At 17.7% G+C, this 16,717-nt stretch overlaps 1 protein-coding gene and 1 pseudogene across 2 annotated transcripts; one reads left to right on the plus strand and one right to left on the minus strand.

Moving 5' to 3' along the window:
- Nucleotides 1–2,796: 2,796 nt before the first annotated feature.
- Nucleotides 2,797–3,843, minus strand: PmUG01_00074900 (annotated as a pseudogene). The gene has a single exon. A coding segment is annotated over exon 1 (1,047 nt).
- A 7,168-nt stretch (nucleotides 3,844–11,011) lies between these two features.
- PmUG01_00075000 (Plasmodium exported protein, unknown function) lies at nucleotides 11,012–11,701 on the plus strand (the record flags this gene model as incomplete). The annotated part of the gene is made up of 2 exons (XM_029006332.1): nucleotides 11,012–11,080; nucleotides 11,201–11,701. The coding sequence occupies 2 exons, from the start codon at nucleotides 11,012–11,014 to the stop codon at nucleotides 11,699–11,701; spliced, it is 570 nt and encodes a 189-aa protein (XP_028859238.1).
- Nucleotides 11,702–16,717: the final 5,016 nt, after the last annotated feature.

Raw genomic sequence — 16,717 nt, forward strand, 5'->3', positions numbered from 1 at the left:
AATGAATTATTATATATATACTTCATTTATTTTTCACAAACACAAAATTATTTCAGAATTTAGAACAATTTCAATATAGATTATTATAGAAATAGAATTGAATAAAAATAAATGATAATTGTACATAATATTTAAATTAATTATTTAATAGCAAAGACATTAAATTTTTTTTTATAAATTAGTTTAAAAAAAAAAAATATAATACGAAGGAAATTATTAAGATGATATGAAAACAAATATTATTTATTCAGTGATAACATTTTTTCATTCATACAAAAGAAAGAACTGTACGTAAAAAATATATACTAATATATGTTCATACAATAATTATGAATTTCTGTGTTCCTTCTAAGAAATAATTCTTATTTTATACATGTTTTTTTGTATTACTTCACCTTCTATAGTTAAATAAATTGATTATTGTTACCGTAAAAATAATAGAAAAAAAATATGAAGATAGGAAAAAATATTCTTATTTTATCGTATATTCGTTATTATTTAACTACAATTTTTTCTTATATAAATTTTTATATATTAAGAAAATAAAATTTTTAGTTATTAAAAAGTCTATGAAATTATGTATATATTTTTAAAAGTACCATAATAATTATTCTATTTTTGTATAATAATTTTTACAATTGTAAAATTTGTATCTAATTCCAAATGAAATTTATTTTTATCTAGTGTAAATTTTAAAAATGTACAAATTAGCTTTTTTTTTTTTTTTTTTTTTTTCTTCTTTTAAAAATGTAAAGAAATATATATTTTGAAAAATATTAATATATCAGAAAAAAAACAAAACGAAGATAAAAATAAAATTAGCATATAAAACAATTTTGTGCAATCCAATAATTTCAGAAATATTTGTAGCAATTTAATATTACAAATAAAAGTAACATTAACAATATAATTTTGTGATATACAAAAGAATAAATAAAAAAAAATTGAAAATTGGTATATGAAAGATTTAGTAATTTCTTTGATGAAAAAATATAGAAATAATTTATATTGTATTGTTTTTTTATAAATAAATAAATTACAAATATGTTTTTAAACCACATGAATGTTTAAAATTTTTATATAATAAAAATTTATCTTAATATAAGAAAGGTATTTTATATTTTATTTTTTTTATTCTTTTTAGATTACAATACAGCTACTAATAAATAAAGAATTATTATAAACAAAATAATATTAAAACACATCATAAAAAAAAAAAAAATATAAAGTAGAATTATAAAATATATATATAATTTTTATGGAAGAAATATTTCATTAAAATATAATAATAATGAATAGTAACAAAAAAAAAAAAAATATATACGTTCAATTAAAAATCTCACTGCAACATATTTATTTTGTGAATACAATATTTTTCAAATATGAGGGTCTCATTTTCTTAATTTCTAAGTACTCTTCTACAAGAAAAATATATCTATGTGTTATATAATTGATTAAATAATACTATTTAATATTTATGTAAATATTATTACTAAAACATGTATTAATATTATCACGCTCATATGAATCTATAAAGAACCAAATTTAATAATGAAAATTACTCTAAAAACAGCTGCATTTGAACCTTATATATTACGTCTATTTAGTTGAACATTATAAAAAAAATATAGTAACCTTTTTTATATATTTTATTAAAACTTCTCTAAAAAAGACAAATAGTACTACGTACTTATAAATTACCAAAAATATAATTCAATTTTTCACTTTCATTTTTTTTTTTAAATTATCTTAATTTATTGAAGAAATTACTAGTTATTTCAAACTATATATATATTTTGATATCCTTAAAATGATGTTAACACTATAGACTATATATTTATAAATAAGATCAAAAAATATAACATAGGTATATATATTTATCTACTTATCATTCCATTATTTCACAAAAGAACATATTGATTCTCATTACACTTAGTGAAAAATTTCATTTATATAGATATATAATACATTTTTATAAGCGTATAACCATAAAAAATCAAAGATAAAAAAAGGAATAAATTACGAAACAATATCTATTAATATACAAGTTCATTTTATTAATTAATTTAAAATTTTATTGTTGTAAAAATAAAAAATATATAATGTATATTAATAAATTTTCAATATATATATATTTAATTCATTCTACTAAAATTAAACTAACACTACAATTAAGCATAATAATAGCATAGTAAATGTTTTTAAGTCCTAATTTAATTTTAAAGATTTAGAAATACTAATTCGTTAAAATATTATGAATAATATATATATATATAAAACATTATTTTATCATATATTTATAACTTCACATAAGATTTCAAAAAAAAAAAAGAGGTAAGTTTATATAAAAAATAATTTTACAACAAATATATTTCATGATGCATTTCTCGTAAAATATTATTTACAGAAAAATAATTAAGTTTTTTATATTTAAAAAAATAATATACTTATATGTATAAGAATACAGCAAAATACATGACTGTAGTTCCATTAAATACAAAACAAGACACATTTATTTTTAATATAAAACACACAACACATTTTCCTAATTAACTAATAATAATAATAATATATGAAAGGATAATGTTATGAATGTAGTATTTCTTGTAATTCAACTATATATGAGCACACGACTTCAATAAAATTATATGTAATTCCTTTTAAATATATTAATTTTAACGCAAATTTATTTTTTATAAATATCTATTTAAATATACAAATACATTTATTAAAAAAAAAAAATTAATTATGCGGAAAAAAAATCTTAAAATATAAAATGCAAGGTATTAAAACATTTTAATTTACAAAAAAAACTAAGTCATAATTTCTTACTTTGTTTACCAAAAAGATCACGAGAATCTGTGTACAAAAATAAAAAAATAATAAACTGTAGGAACCTTTAATAAGCATATAACTAAATATGTTACTCTTATTATTCCACACTAGAAATGATTTTATAAAAAGAGACATATTATTTACTACATATTTTACTTTTTCTAACTTAATTTTTTCATATTTCTTAACGTTTTTATGATAATGAAAAACTCACTATATAATTGTGATACCTAATATAACGAACGGTACCATATATATTAAAATACGGAACACTTGACCTAATATGCACGCATCAGTAAGTGTTGTACCACTGCACAACGTACATGTAGCCCCAGAACCCAAACTTTCCGAGTTCTTCCAAAAACCAGTTATCTTTTTCAACACACTTACAAATGTATATAATGGTCCCTCACTATAATTTACTAATTTTTCTAAATGAGTTTTTTTCAAACCGAAGTAAGACAATAAACAATCTTTACCTGACAATCCTAGTACTAATTCTACTATGAATACTATCAAGAAAAACAAAAACAGCAAGGAAGGTAAAAGAACCTGCAGTCCGCACTTTTTAAATATTATTTTTTTATAAATCCTATCACTCACTGCTTTGTTATTTTTAAGAAAACTGTTATAGTCAAGTTCTTTAAATATTTTTTTCTCTAAATGAGTATATTATTTTGTTTCAAATATGCAAGATTTATTTTTCGTAGTTTTTTTGTTCTCACTAATATAATTTAATGTATTTCTATACGTTTGTTTTTTCTTTGTCATAATGCCTTTTTTATTATAATATATATCTTTTTTTTCTCACGCTTCATTATGTGGTATATCTTTTATAAAAACTCTAATAAAAAGATCATTATATCTCTTGCATTCTGCTAATAATCTACAATTTCTTATACCTAATTTTCTAATAAGGATGCAATTATTCCTACAATATATATTATACATACACTGAATAAACGAAGATAACATGTGTAATTTAAAGATAAATGATATCATCATAAAAAAATATTATTAACAAACATAAAAAATCAAATATATGAATATGTAAAATATGGTTAAATAATATTATTATACCAAATCATTGTTAAAATGGTATATCCAAGTTGAAAAGATAAAACACAAAAATTTTAATAAATAAAAGTATCGTAATATTTTGTTTCATGTTGTATAAACTTAATAATGTAATATATTAATTATATAATCAGTTAGCTATAATAAAATATATTGTTAATGACAAAAAACTAAAAAATTATTTATTTAGCTTTTTTCTATTTTAATAAAAACGAAATAAAATATATATAACTCTAGTTTCTTTATAACGAATTAACTGAAAACTAAATTTAGAAATATAATGTAAAATTTTTATCTTAATGTTATATACAAAACACTAAAATATACTAGAATAATATAAATTGAACTATTGATAAATATTCAAAATACATTATTTATTTATTCAATATAACAAATTAATTAAATAACTTTTTTTTGATTAATTTTAGAATAAAATATATATATATATATATATATATATCATTTTTTAATTTTTTGGTGTATTTCCTTGTTATAGTATAGAGAATATAGAGAATTGAAATAATACCCTGCTATGCATATTAATAAAATAATTTCTAATATTAAAAATGTTTTCTTATTAATACTTATAATATTATATACATTATACTTGGAAAAAATTTTTATAGCTAATATAATACTGATTATTATAACAATATTATAATATTAATAATAAATGTAGAAAATAATACTACTTATAATTTTATGTATTATATTATTTATAGCATTTACATTAGTTAGTACATGGGCATTTTCATTCTTATATTATCTTTTATATATTTCAAAAAACCTCTTACTAATATACTACATATCATAAGTTTAAATAAATGTTTCAAGTGTATAAAAAGAGTGATTTTTTATTTTTCTATAATTATTCTTGAAAATTATAATTTTTATTAAAGTTTACATTATATCATTATTTCTAAAAAGAATGCTTGTAAATGAATATATCTAATTACTACTCCTTTTAATTAAATGTATATATATATATATATATATATAAGCATTAAAAAATAAAAAAATTAAAACTTGCATAATATGTGCAAATATCAGAATAACATAAATTAGAAAATAGGTTTATATAATTTTATGAACAATAAAAATAAAAAAAAATTATTTTTTCATTTATTTACTTTAGTATATATAATATAGCAATATTTATAAAATATAATTAAACCAAAATTACTTATATAAAAAATAAATTAATAAATATTGGTATCCTACTACTTATTGGAAAAGAAGAGTACTACACAAAATTAATAATTCCATACTTTTAATTACTACTAAAATTAAATTATCATGTATATATATTGACTATTTTTTAGAAATAGCCCGAGAACTGACCTTTGAAAAATAAATTAAAAAGTAATATTATACTTATGCATTGCATATGAAAAAAATTCTTATTTTTTTACTTTTATTTTATTAAAAAAAATATAAATTATATATACTAAAGATTTACTAATAGTTTATATAAATTCTATGTATATTTACATATTCCTAAAATAAAATAAAAACTTAAAATATTTATAGAAAACATTAAGATATATCTTCAATGCATAAATATATACCTATACATGATGAAACTGTTGTATAAAATATATTTTTGTTTTATTTTTTTTTAATGTCGATTTAAATTTTTGTAGATATATGTCACATTTTTTGAAATTCACTTCTATACGTATATAAAAAAAAGGATTTGTGCATACTATCTTTTAATATGTGATTAAATTTGATTCATTTATTTAATATTTTAATGACATAATAATTAAAAAACATTATACTATATTTACATATAAATTTTCAGTTTAATATAAATTTAATTAAATATTTTAATTATTAATTAACACAATAATAAAGAACAATAACAAAGGGATAATTATTTTTAATTTTTCATTTAACTGTAATGATATATAATCCCAATTTAGAAAATAATTATAGATGATATATATTTTAAATGCCTATTCTTTCAATATTTATAAATTCATTCTTTTATGATGCAAAAAAACAAAATTTATGATAGATATATTTAAAGGGTAAATCCAAATTAGTGGTTTTATAATTTTATACTTAATAATTATAAATAGAATCTAATAATTACTATATAATTTATATAAATATATTTTATTTATTATTACTAAAAGTAAATTTTTTAAAAATAAGAGTTCATTTATTTTCGTTATTTTCTATTTATATTTTTTCCAAAAATAAAAAAATTTATATCTTCGACAAAATATGTATATTTAAAAGAAAAAAAAAAATATAAAAGTGAACATTGTATACAAACACCTTTAATAATTATGATAATTTAAAAGAATTTTAAATAAAATTACCTACGATATAAGATATCATCGTTACGAAATGTTAAGGATAATATATTATAATTTAGATAAATATTCGATATATAGTTTTTTTCCTTGAAAATTCTATAAATGAAAGAAGCATTCGTTTATATTTTATTTATATGTAAATTATTACTACACAAAATAATATATTGTATTAAAAATATGATACAAATCTAAATAAAATAAATTAACATTTTATGAAATAAACATAAAAAAAACAAAATATTATATATTTAATGTATTTTTTTATTATGCAATAGTAAATTCTTATTAATATGACAAATTATATTACTGTTCTAAAAAATAAATTATAAATTAAGATAAAAATCATATTATATTTTTAATTATACCATGTGTTTCATACTATCCTGTGGCACTGACATTAAAATAAGATAATTATTTTTTTATTTTATGCTTTTATATACATGTTGGATATATATTTATATATATTATAAATATAATGTATTTGGAAACATAATCGTTTCATAACCATAACATATTCCATTATTTCACTTCCTCTTAATTTTCGAATATTACAAATTTCCATTTCTACAAAAAAATATAAATGCGTATTTTAATTAATAGTTCTGTATATTATGAGAAATACATAATGATACGAATTATTTATAAATATAACTTTTTATTTAATAAATGATTTTCGTATACTGATGTAACTAATTGAAATATTTATTTTTAGCAAAACTTATTTTTTCCTATATATTTTTTTTTATTTTTATATCCAATAAAATTATTCGCCGCATTTTAAATTAATTGCTCATATTTATCCAAATATACGTATCATATATAAATAATTTAAGCTTATTCTCGATATATTTAAGTTATTACTAAATAAATATATATATCATAAATGATTATTAAATACATACATATATATATAAAACATCATTTATGCATTTTAAAAAAATACTATATAAAACAAATAGGAAGATAATATATCAGAATATATTAAAATTTTATAGTTCACATTAATCATCTTACGGTATATCAAAACATTTAATTATATCTTGGTGATTTTATAATGGTTACATATTTCCTGAATATACATCTACGGTGTATTATTCGTAAAAGTACTATATATTGTTTTAAATTATGTAATAAATGACTTTTTGCTGAAATATATTATGCATAAAAATAAATCTAACTCTTCTTTTTGATTACATCCTATTTTAAAGCTATAGTAAAATTATGTGAATGTTACATGGCATATACTAGCAAAAATTAAAACTTTATAAATGTCTTTTTGAAACAAAGAGAAGGGATTAATAATATCAAAAGTGCTTCAGCAAGTAATAATTGTAAATCGCATAAATGTATTTTATTATAAACATTTTAATTAAATTTTGGTCTTTTTTATTTTTATCTTTATAGCACGGTACATCCAATGCACAATTCTAAAAATATATTTGCTGAAGGATTTTAAAGTATAACTTATTTCTTCAGTAATAAATCTATTCCGATTTACAGCCATTAATTTATGTTTTAATTTTTTATATTTTTATTTAAGTTTTTCCTTATATATTTTAATTTAATTAGTCCTATATTCTTTAAATTATTATTTCATATTATCTTTTCTAATGTAGGTTTATTTTTCCTATTTATTTTTTTTTTGCTTTTCTTCGTTTTCTTTATTTCCATATTAATCATATTCTGATGTCTTCTTGTTCAAAATTGCATTTTTTGCTTCATTTTCCCTCATGTATTTTTCTATTAAAATAAAATTTTTGTAATCTATTGAATAGTTCCTATTGTTCCTCTGGTTTATCGTTTTTCTAATCTGGAAATAAAAATAAGACTTAAAAATATATTTTATAAATTCATAATGTGTTTAACCTCATAATAAGAAAATTGTGCTCACACAAATTAAGCAAACAACAGCAAAAAAAAAAAAAACAAAAAATAATAAACAAAAAGAAAAAAACCAAGTATAAATATTTTAATTATACTATATCATATTATTATTACAGTGACAACTTCATATACAATGGACAAATTAATAAATTTTTATGATGAGAAGGAACTTAATTTTTTTTTTCGTGACATTTTTCCATATTACACATAAATTTAGTATAAAAGAAACTGTTCATTATAATGATCATAATTCTATTTAAATAAAAGTTTCTATTTAAACTCTTCTAACATTTTAATCATATATTTTAGTTTATAGATATTAATTATTTAACTATACATATATATATATGTACACATTGTGTTTTAAATGATAATATAAAGAAGAAAAATACAATAATTATATAGTAATATTTCTTTATATTTTTACTTAATATCCTCTTAATATATTTTTAGTATAATCTATATAAATTAGGGTAGTAACCAATCCAAAATTTACTAGAAAGTTTATTTTTCTATAATACATAATTTCTGGAATAAAAAAATTACCTTTATACATAAAAAATAAAAAACATAGATAAAAAAAAATTCAGCTAAAATTAAAAAATATATATTTTAAAAATTTTATTTTCATGTCTATTTCGTTTTGTTTTGTTTTATTTTTTTTCAGAAATAAACCATGATTATTGAAATACAAGGATATCACTATTTCTACTGATATTTGATGTAACTATAGTATAATGTTATAACTCCTCTACAAACAAAATGTTTAATCCTTCGAAATAATACAACAAAACAATATATTCTACTTATTTCTGATGTAAATACTATATGGAATACTCATATTTTTAAAGAATATTTATATGATAAACAATATTAAATTATTTAATACACATATTAATCATTTCTATTTTATATATTTTAAATATCATACGATCATAATAAAAGATTTCTTCTTAGATGTCTATTTTAGAAATCAAGTATAATTGTATCCATATTATTATTTTCTTCTTTGTTTTATTTTATTTTATTTTATTTTTCTTCTTTATAAATAAAGAAATATATGCACATACATAAAACTATGAATTTTAGTTTTTTTTAATATTAAACTAATTATTCTATAATTAACAAATACATAAACTTAATAAAATAATGTAAAATGGAAAGCGTAGAATAATTAAAAAATTAACAATGACACTTATTCTTTTTTTTCTTTTTACTTCTATACAAAGATAAGTACTTTCACTATAAATTTCTTTAATAAAAAAGAATTGATATTAATTTGTTATATATAATATCAAATATTTTATTTACATTTTTTTTATTAATTATATATATATATAAATATATAATATAAATATAAAGTAAAATGGGAAAAATTCTTTTAGTTTTTTTTTTTTATCGTGAACATGCCTTCAGCATCACATTACATATAACAGCACAATTATAAATTTTTTTTGTTCTTTTATTTTGAAGCCTTCTTAATTTAACTTTATAAAATTTTATTTTAAAATTTTTTTATAAATTATAAATATTATTTTATATACGTTATAGTAAACATATATCAAAAGCTAAAAACAAATAATAATAAATAAATAAAATATTTCATATAAATCCAAAATAAAACCCTTTCATTATACTCTTTTTTTTTTTTCTGCTAATTTTCATCTTATCTAGTAAAAAATCATTATTCAAAGATTTTGTTGTAATACATTTAAACAATATGGCACTTTACTAATATTTTTGAATGTAGTCTTCGAAATGAAAAAATAAATATAATATTAATTAAGAGAAAAAAAATAACCTTAGTGCATAAAAAAAAATATCTTGAAATAAAAAAAAATAATGTGCGCAAATAATACTAGTAAAATGTTAAAAATTAAAATGTATACTTTTAATAATCAAATTTTAATTTAATTATTATTGCTTTTAATTTATCTTATATTATTTATTATTGAAGCTTTTATAAGATAAGGTATAATAACCACTCAAATATTATTGTTTTAATATAAATTTTTATAACTATATTATTGGAATTATTGATTTAAAATATAAATGTACATCATCCGCATAAGTTACAGCAAGATTGAAGTTATAATAAATAAAATTTTCATATATCTTATATAATGTAAAAATATAACTATGTATATATAAAATAATAATATTTTTTATCAACTAAGCATTTAATAATTATGCTATATCAAATTATATCAAAATATAATACTATATATAATATAAATGTAAGTATAATATATTATAATTTTGTTACTGCTATACATATTCCTTCTCTTTTTTAATTAATAATTTTTATAAAAAATATTTTCAAAAATAATTACAAGATAGTAGATAATTTCTAAAAAAATATTACATTATATTTTTTAACTATAGATCTAAATATAACTTTTCTAAAAATATTTTCTGAATATATTCTAATACATATTTTATTTCTAGAATTTTTTCTCGTATTATATCCTCATTAAAGCAATATTTTATCAATATATATTATGTATATAAATATATAATTGTTTTTCGAAATGAAATTTTGTTTGGTAAATTATAATATTAACACAATTATTTCGGTAATGTGCTCATTAAATAGTTTTTTATTTGTTTTATTTGAATAATATTAATTAATAGTATTTTAATTATAGCTTTTACGAAAATATTTTTTTTAATTATAACTTTTTTATTGTACTTCATTAAATACTACATTTATATTTATTTTAAAAAAAATTTAAAGAATTGTTGTATAGACAATATATAAAATAATTGAGTCATGTTCTAAGTTATTCATGTACTTATTTTTTTTGAAAAATATTAAATATATCTACTAAAATATTATATAAGCTTTTACAACTTTAAAAATATCTATTATATAACAAAATACACAAATGATCATTTTTTTTATTAGAGCCTTTATTTTTTCCTGTCTAATATGGATATTCAAATATTCTGACGAGGTATCATAGCTATTATACTTAAATTTTTTCCTTTTTTTTTTTTATTTTATGTTTTTACATGAGAGGAATATTTTATTCATATAATATATAAATATATATTTTTTTAATATGAACTTATAGTCAAATATCTGCGATAAAACTCGGAACAAGAAATTGAACATAAATAACATATTAAATATTAAATATAGCAGATTGTTAAGCAGTGAAATAAGAGCATTTCTGGAAGATAAACATAAATGTTTAAAAGAAAAAATATATGATTTAAAAGGAAAAAGTACTGCATCATTTGAAAAAAAACCATATGCATTAAAGCAATATAACTTTTTTCAAGAAGAAGATAATGAATCAATATACAATGATACATATCAAGAAGAATTGAATTATTTTATGCCACGTAAAAAACCTCAAAATCTTGGAGATTTTAACGTTAAACATAATTTAAAAGAAAAATCTTTTACAGTAAAACATTATAATAATATTCAGAACAATAAAAACCTACACAAATCTTCAAAAAAGTTATACTCAGAGAATGATTCATCTTCAGACCTCATCAACTCAAGTAATAAACGTAATTGTAATATTATTAAAGATAAAATTAATGATATTCTAAACATTCAGTAAAAACATCCAGTAAAATATGCAATTTGGTATGCCCTTTTTATGCTTATATTAATACTGTTTTTGCCGTTAGTTTATTGTTTAGGTTTTTTTTATAGTATCCGAGAATGCCTAAAATAATTATGTCTCTTATTATTTCATATTATAATCCATTATATATTTGTATTACTAGTAATGTTGTTTTTATATTTCATTCTGCTTCCTTGCAGAATACAACTGTTTTAAATTAATATATATAAAACTATCTCATAAATTAATGTAAGTCTAGTAAAAAGTGATAATCATTTATTTATTGCAAAAATTTAATTCTATAAATTTATTTTAGTAATCTGAAAGAAAATATAATTTTATATATTCAATTGTAAAAAAATGTATGCCACCAATACAATTATCTAATATATATGAATTTTTTATATTTTTTTGCACTTATTATTAAAAAATTGTCTTTATATAATTTTATATTTCTTGTAATATAATTATATATTCTGTACTTTAATTTTTAGTTTAAATTATTAAAGATTTGAAATATAATTAAAAATTTACTTTCTAGTCATATATATATATATATACTTTAATAAATTTTGCATATTTATCATATTATGACTTTTACATATTTAATCTATACAATTAAAAATATTTATATAAAGAATAATATAACATTTCAAAATATTATAATCATATTTACCCAAGTTAAATAGTAAAATATTTACAAATTATGTAATATTCACTTTAATAATCAGTTTTTATATAATTCAGTATATCGCTTATATGGAGATAGCTATAATATTTCTATGTATAACTACATATTTTGCTTTAAAATAAAAAAAACTTAAAAAATTTCGCTTTCTTATTTCTAATATTAATTAGAGAAGGCGTAAGTAGAACATATATTTATAGGAATTCGCATCATTAGTGAAATTCGAATAATTTTTAAAGAATTGTTTTATTATTATCAACTAGTCTAAAATGTTCTGTTAAATATGTATAAGAAATACATTAGGTGATAATGTTCATATAATGTTATATAAAATGTATATCTTTTCTACATTTACTTAAGTTATTCACTGCTTAGATGATAAAATAATTAAGGAAAGACATATATATATATGTATATTAAAGCATTTAAAACGAAAGCTATATAATAGGTATATACAAACTGAATAATATAAATATATTTTCTATTTATTTACATATTATTAATTAATTTTTGCTTAAATGCTGGAAAGCATATTTTTTATATACTCCTAAGAACTGTGCTATTCTTTTGATGCTTCACTAATAGTATATTAAATATGTTGAATATTTCATGCAATTTGCCATGATTTTCGAATTAGAAACAACAAAAGCCTTATTTTGTTAATAATATGTGTTAGTTTTTTTATTGTATAAGGAGTATTTTTATTTTCTTTTTAAGATAATTTTTGGATTGAGTTATTTCTTTACCTTTTTCTAGTGAGTGTAATGTATATATATTAGCATCGTTTAAATAAACATATTAGAGAATTCTAATTATGGGAATTATTAATGGACTATTAGTTAATTATTTTTCAAGTGTTTTGACTTTTGTATTTATCCTTACATACAGAATTTTTCATTCCATCTGTACATACACAAAAAATTAGTTAATAAGCGTGATGTAATATATCCCCTGGACTGTTTATCATTTTGCTTCTACAATATTCTATAGAATTTTAAATTTAGGATAATAGTATATATATATATATATATATGCATTTTCAATTAATAATTTTTTGTGGGTAAATATTTTACAAGAAATGTATGAATGCCTATTGTGCGCTTTGTATTCCCTATATGCCATTAATAAGTAAAATACACTATATATATTATTAGTGATATTCTAAAATTTAAAAAGTTAAAGAATTAATAAATTTAACACTTTTGTGATAATTTATATATTTTATGATTATATATAATGTAAGAGTACGAGTCTTTTTATCATCAAATCTATTACATATTTACAAAAGGTTATTACTCCGATTAATCTTTGAAAAAATATTTCTTAAACCTCTAACAAACTACTAAAAATTACATAATAGGTGAAAAGGTGAAGTAAAATAATATATTTTTTTAATATATCTTTAGAAGAAGATATATAGGAATATAATGTATTTATTAATAGATGTTATATAATTGAGGTACATTGGTGTTTTATTCGTTTATCCAATCATTTGACCAAAGGAATATGCATATAATTTTATATATCTATTTATAGACTTAGTAAATATATAACAAATAAATGAAGTATTTAAGTCTTTTTTACACATTATTGTATACACTGATATAGATTATAATACCACATAATATAATTTGAAACAGTAAATTTAAATGAATGAATTATATGGAAAATATACTCCTTTAACACAATCATTCAATTAAAGAAAATGTTACATGGAACATATTTTCTAATTTAAAAAATTCATAAATTACTTTTTTTTTTTTATATTTTTTCAAATTAATGTTCGACAAAAATGTATATAAAACAATATTAATAATGGTATATCTAATTATTCTCTAAATATACCTGTTATTTTAACTGCTGAGTAATATTATAATGTGGTCATCCCAAGAGTATATCTATATTTACATTTAAACTGAACTTACGAAATAGCTAACAAAAATGGATACTTTTTCTTTTAAATATTTTATTTTTAAACAAATAAATAATAAGTAATACTATATTATATATGATCAGCAGATAAGGATTTTTTGGAAAAAATATTAAATTTGGATATTTTTCGAACGTATTACTTTTTTCATATAATATTATATTCTTTAAAACATAAAAAATGTGAAGTACTTAATAATTATGAGCACATTTTTCTAAAAATAAATTCTGCATACCACTATATACTTTCAAAAATAAAGAAAATATATTTATCATCGTCATTTCAACTTCAAACTAAAAAGTAGAGCAAGAACAGGAATAAGTCCGAAGAGAATTTTTAACTTAAACATTAATAACTTAATGAATTAATTGGTTCACTTGGTATACCTAATATATTGATGTATAACATATTTAAAATAATAAATAAAAATAAGCGAGGATTATAAAAATAATTTGTATATCTAATGGTAATTATATGATTACTATAATCAGAAAATATTAATCATAAAATTCATGGAACCCAATATATGGAGATTCCCAAAATATGATATAAATAATCTAACATAATAATAAAAAAATATCTAAAAAGCATTTAAGGAAGATATATTTCAACAAAAATAATTAAAGCATTTTATTTACATTATGGAATGTCCATGATGGTATTATTAGGTAATTCTGTGTAATCACATGACTGACAATAAGATAATCTGTACAGTTGTTTATACCTGTGACTAAAGAAAATATATAATATTATATATAAATTATAAGAACAATATAAATAAAAATTAAGCTATGATACACCCTCTAAAAATATTTGCAATAATATTATTTTTTTTATTCAGTGTATAATGAAGTATTAAATATTTTATTTTTTCTCTAATGAAACTTAATTAAGAAAACATGGTTTTATACTCATTTTTGCATTGCATGTAAAAAATTTATAATAATATGAGAATAATAAAATATTATATTTATGTATCAAAACAAAAATATAGTATGCGAACCAACAAGTTATGCAAACAAAAAAACAAAAAATAAAATGATATTAAATAAAATATAAATGTAATATGTAACATAAAGAATATTTATTTTCTCTTACGCATAAAATTGACAGAAAATAAATTTTCTTTCCATGTATATTAATATATACATATAACTCGTAATATTATTTTCCTAATTTTCATGTGTTAAAATTTTATTAAAACATGCTAATAATCGACTTATTTCCGAATTGCAATATTTTGTACGTTATAATTTTTAAAACGCTTAATGTTATATATATATAGTTAAAAAAATAAGAAAACATTCTCTAATATTTCCTTAATTTACTGATATAACGAATTATGTTTTAGTTTATTTATCATTAAAAAAAAAGAAAAAGTATAAAAAGGATTAAATAATCCATACAAATTGTGCCTCATAATAGTATTCCCTTTAAACATTATTTTATTTTCTATGAAAAATTAAATAAATATGGTAAATATATTTCCCAAATTTAATATTTAACTATATTTGAATTATGATAATTGCCTTTTAGTCATATTCAAAAAAATATTTTTATTACGCTCAATAGATAAAAATATTATATTCTAACTTTTTAATGTAATTAACAATTTAAATTTTTTATTAAAAATGATCCATTTGATTAGTTTATTTTATGCATACTCGCATTGATAAAAAAACATATTATACACTATGTTAACTGTAATAATGAAACAAAAAAAACAATATCAACATACAATTCATTGTGGTTATTAATAAAAGTGAATAATTTGTACTATAGTTATATATATAGGGTATCTAAAAATTAATGACATTAAAAATAAAATAAATATATTCCAAGTAAAATTTTTTATCATATTAGAAATAATTTATTTGTTTATGTTTCATTTATTCTTTTTATTAAATATTCTTTTTTTTATGTACATATTAATAATTTTTGTAATATGCGTTTAGTTAATTATAGTAATACGCGTATAATATTATATCGTATTGCATATAATACGGTAAAATGCAATCTATTAATGAAATGATATTATGCTTATTTATATAAAAATTTTTTCTAAAAAAGGAAATTTCGTAATTTTAGAGACATACCATATTAAGATACATACAAATACTTAAAAGTACAAATGTGCTTTAAAATGAATATATGACAGGATATTACAATTTTTAATTTTTTATATTAAAAATTATATTTTCGATTAAAGAAAATGGGATAATAATAATTGTATATGTACATATGTATGTATATGCATATTTGTATATAGAATAATGTTTCGCTATAATTACAGTCCGTTTTTTTTATTATTTACTATTATATCGCATCAACGTTAAAGTTATTTTGTTTTTATTTAATAATATTAATATAACAAAAACAATACACTTTTAAT

The sequence above is a fragment of the Plasmodium malariae genome (genome assembly GCF_900090045.1).
Source record: "Plasmodium malariae genome assembly, contig: PmUG01_00_46, whole genome shotgun sequence".
NCBI classification, from domain to species: domain Eukaryota; phylum Apicomplexa; class Aconoidasida; order Haemosporida; family Plasmodiidae; genus Plasmodium; species Plasmodium malariae.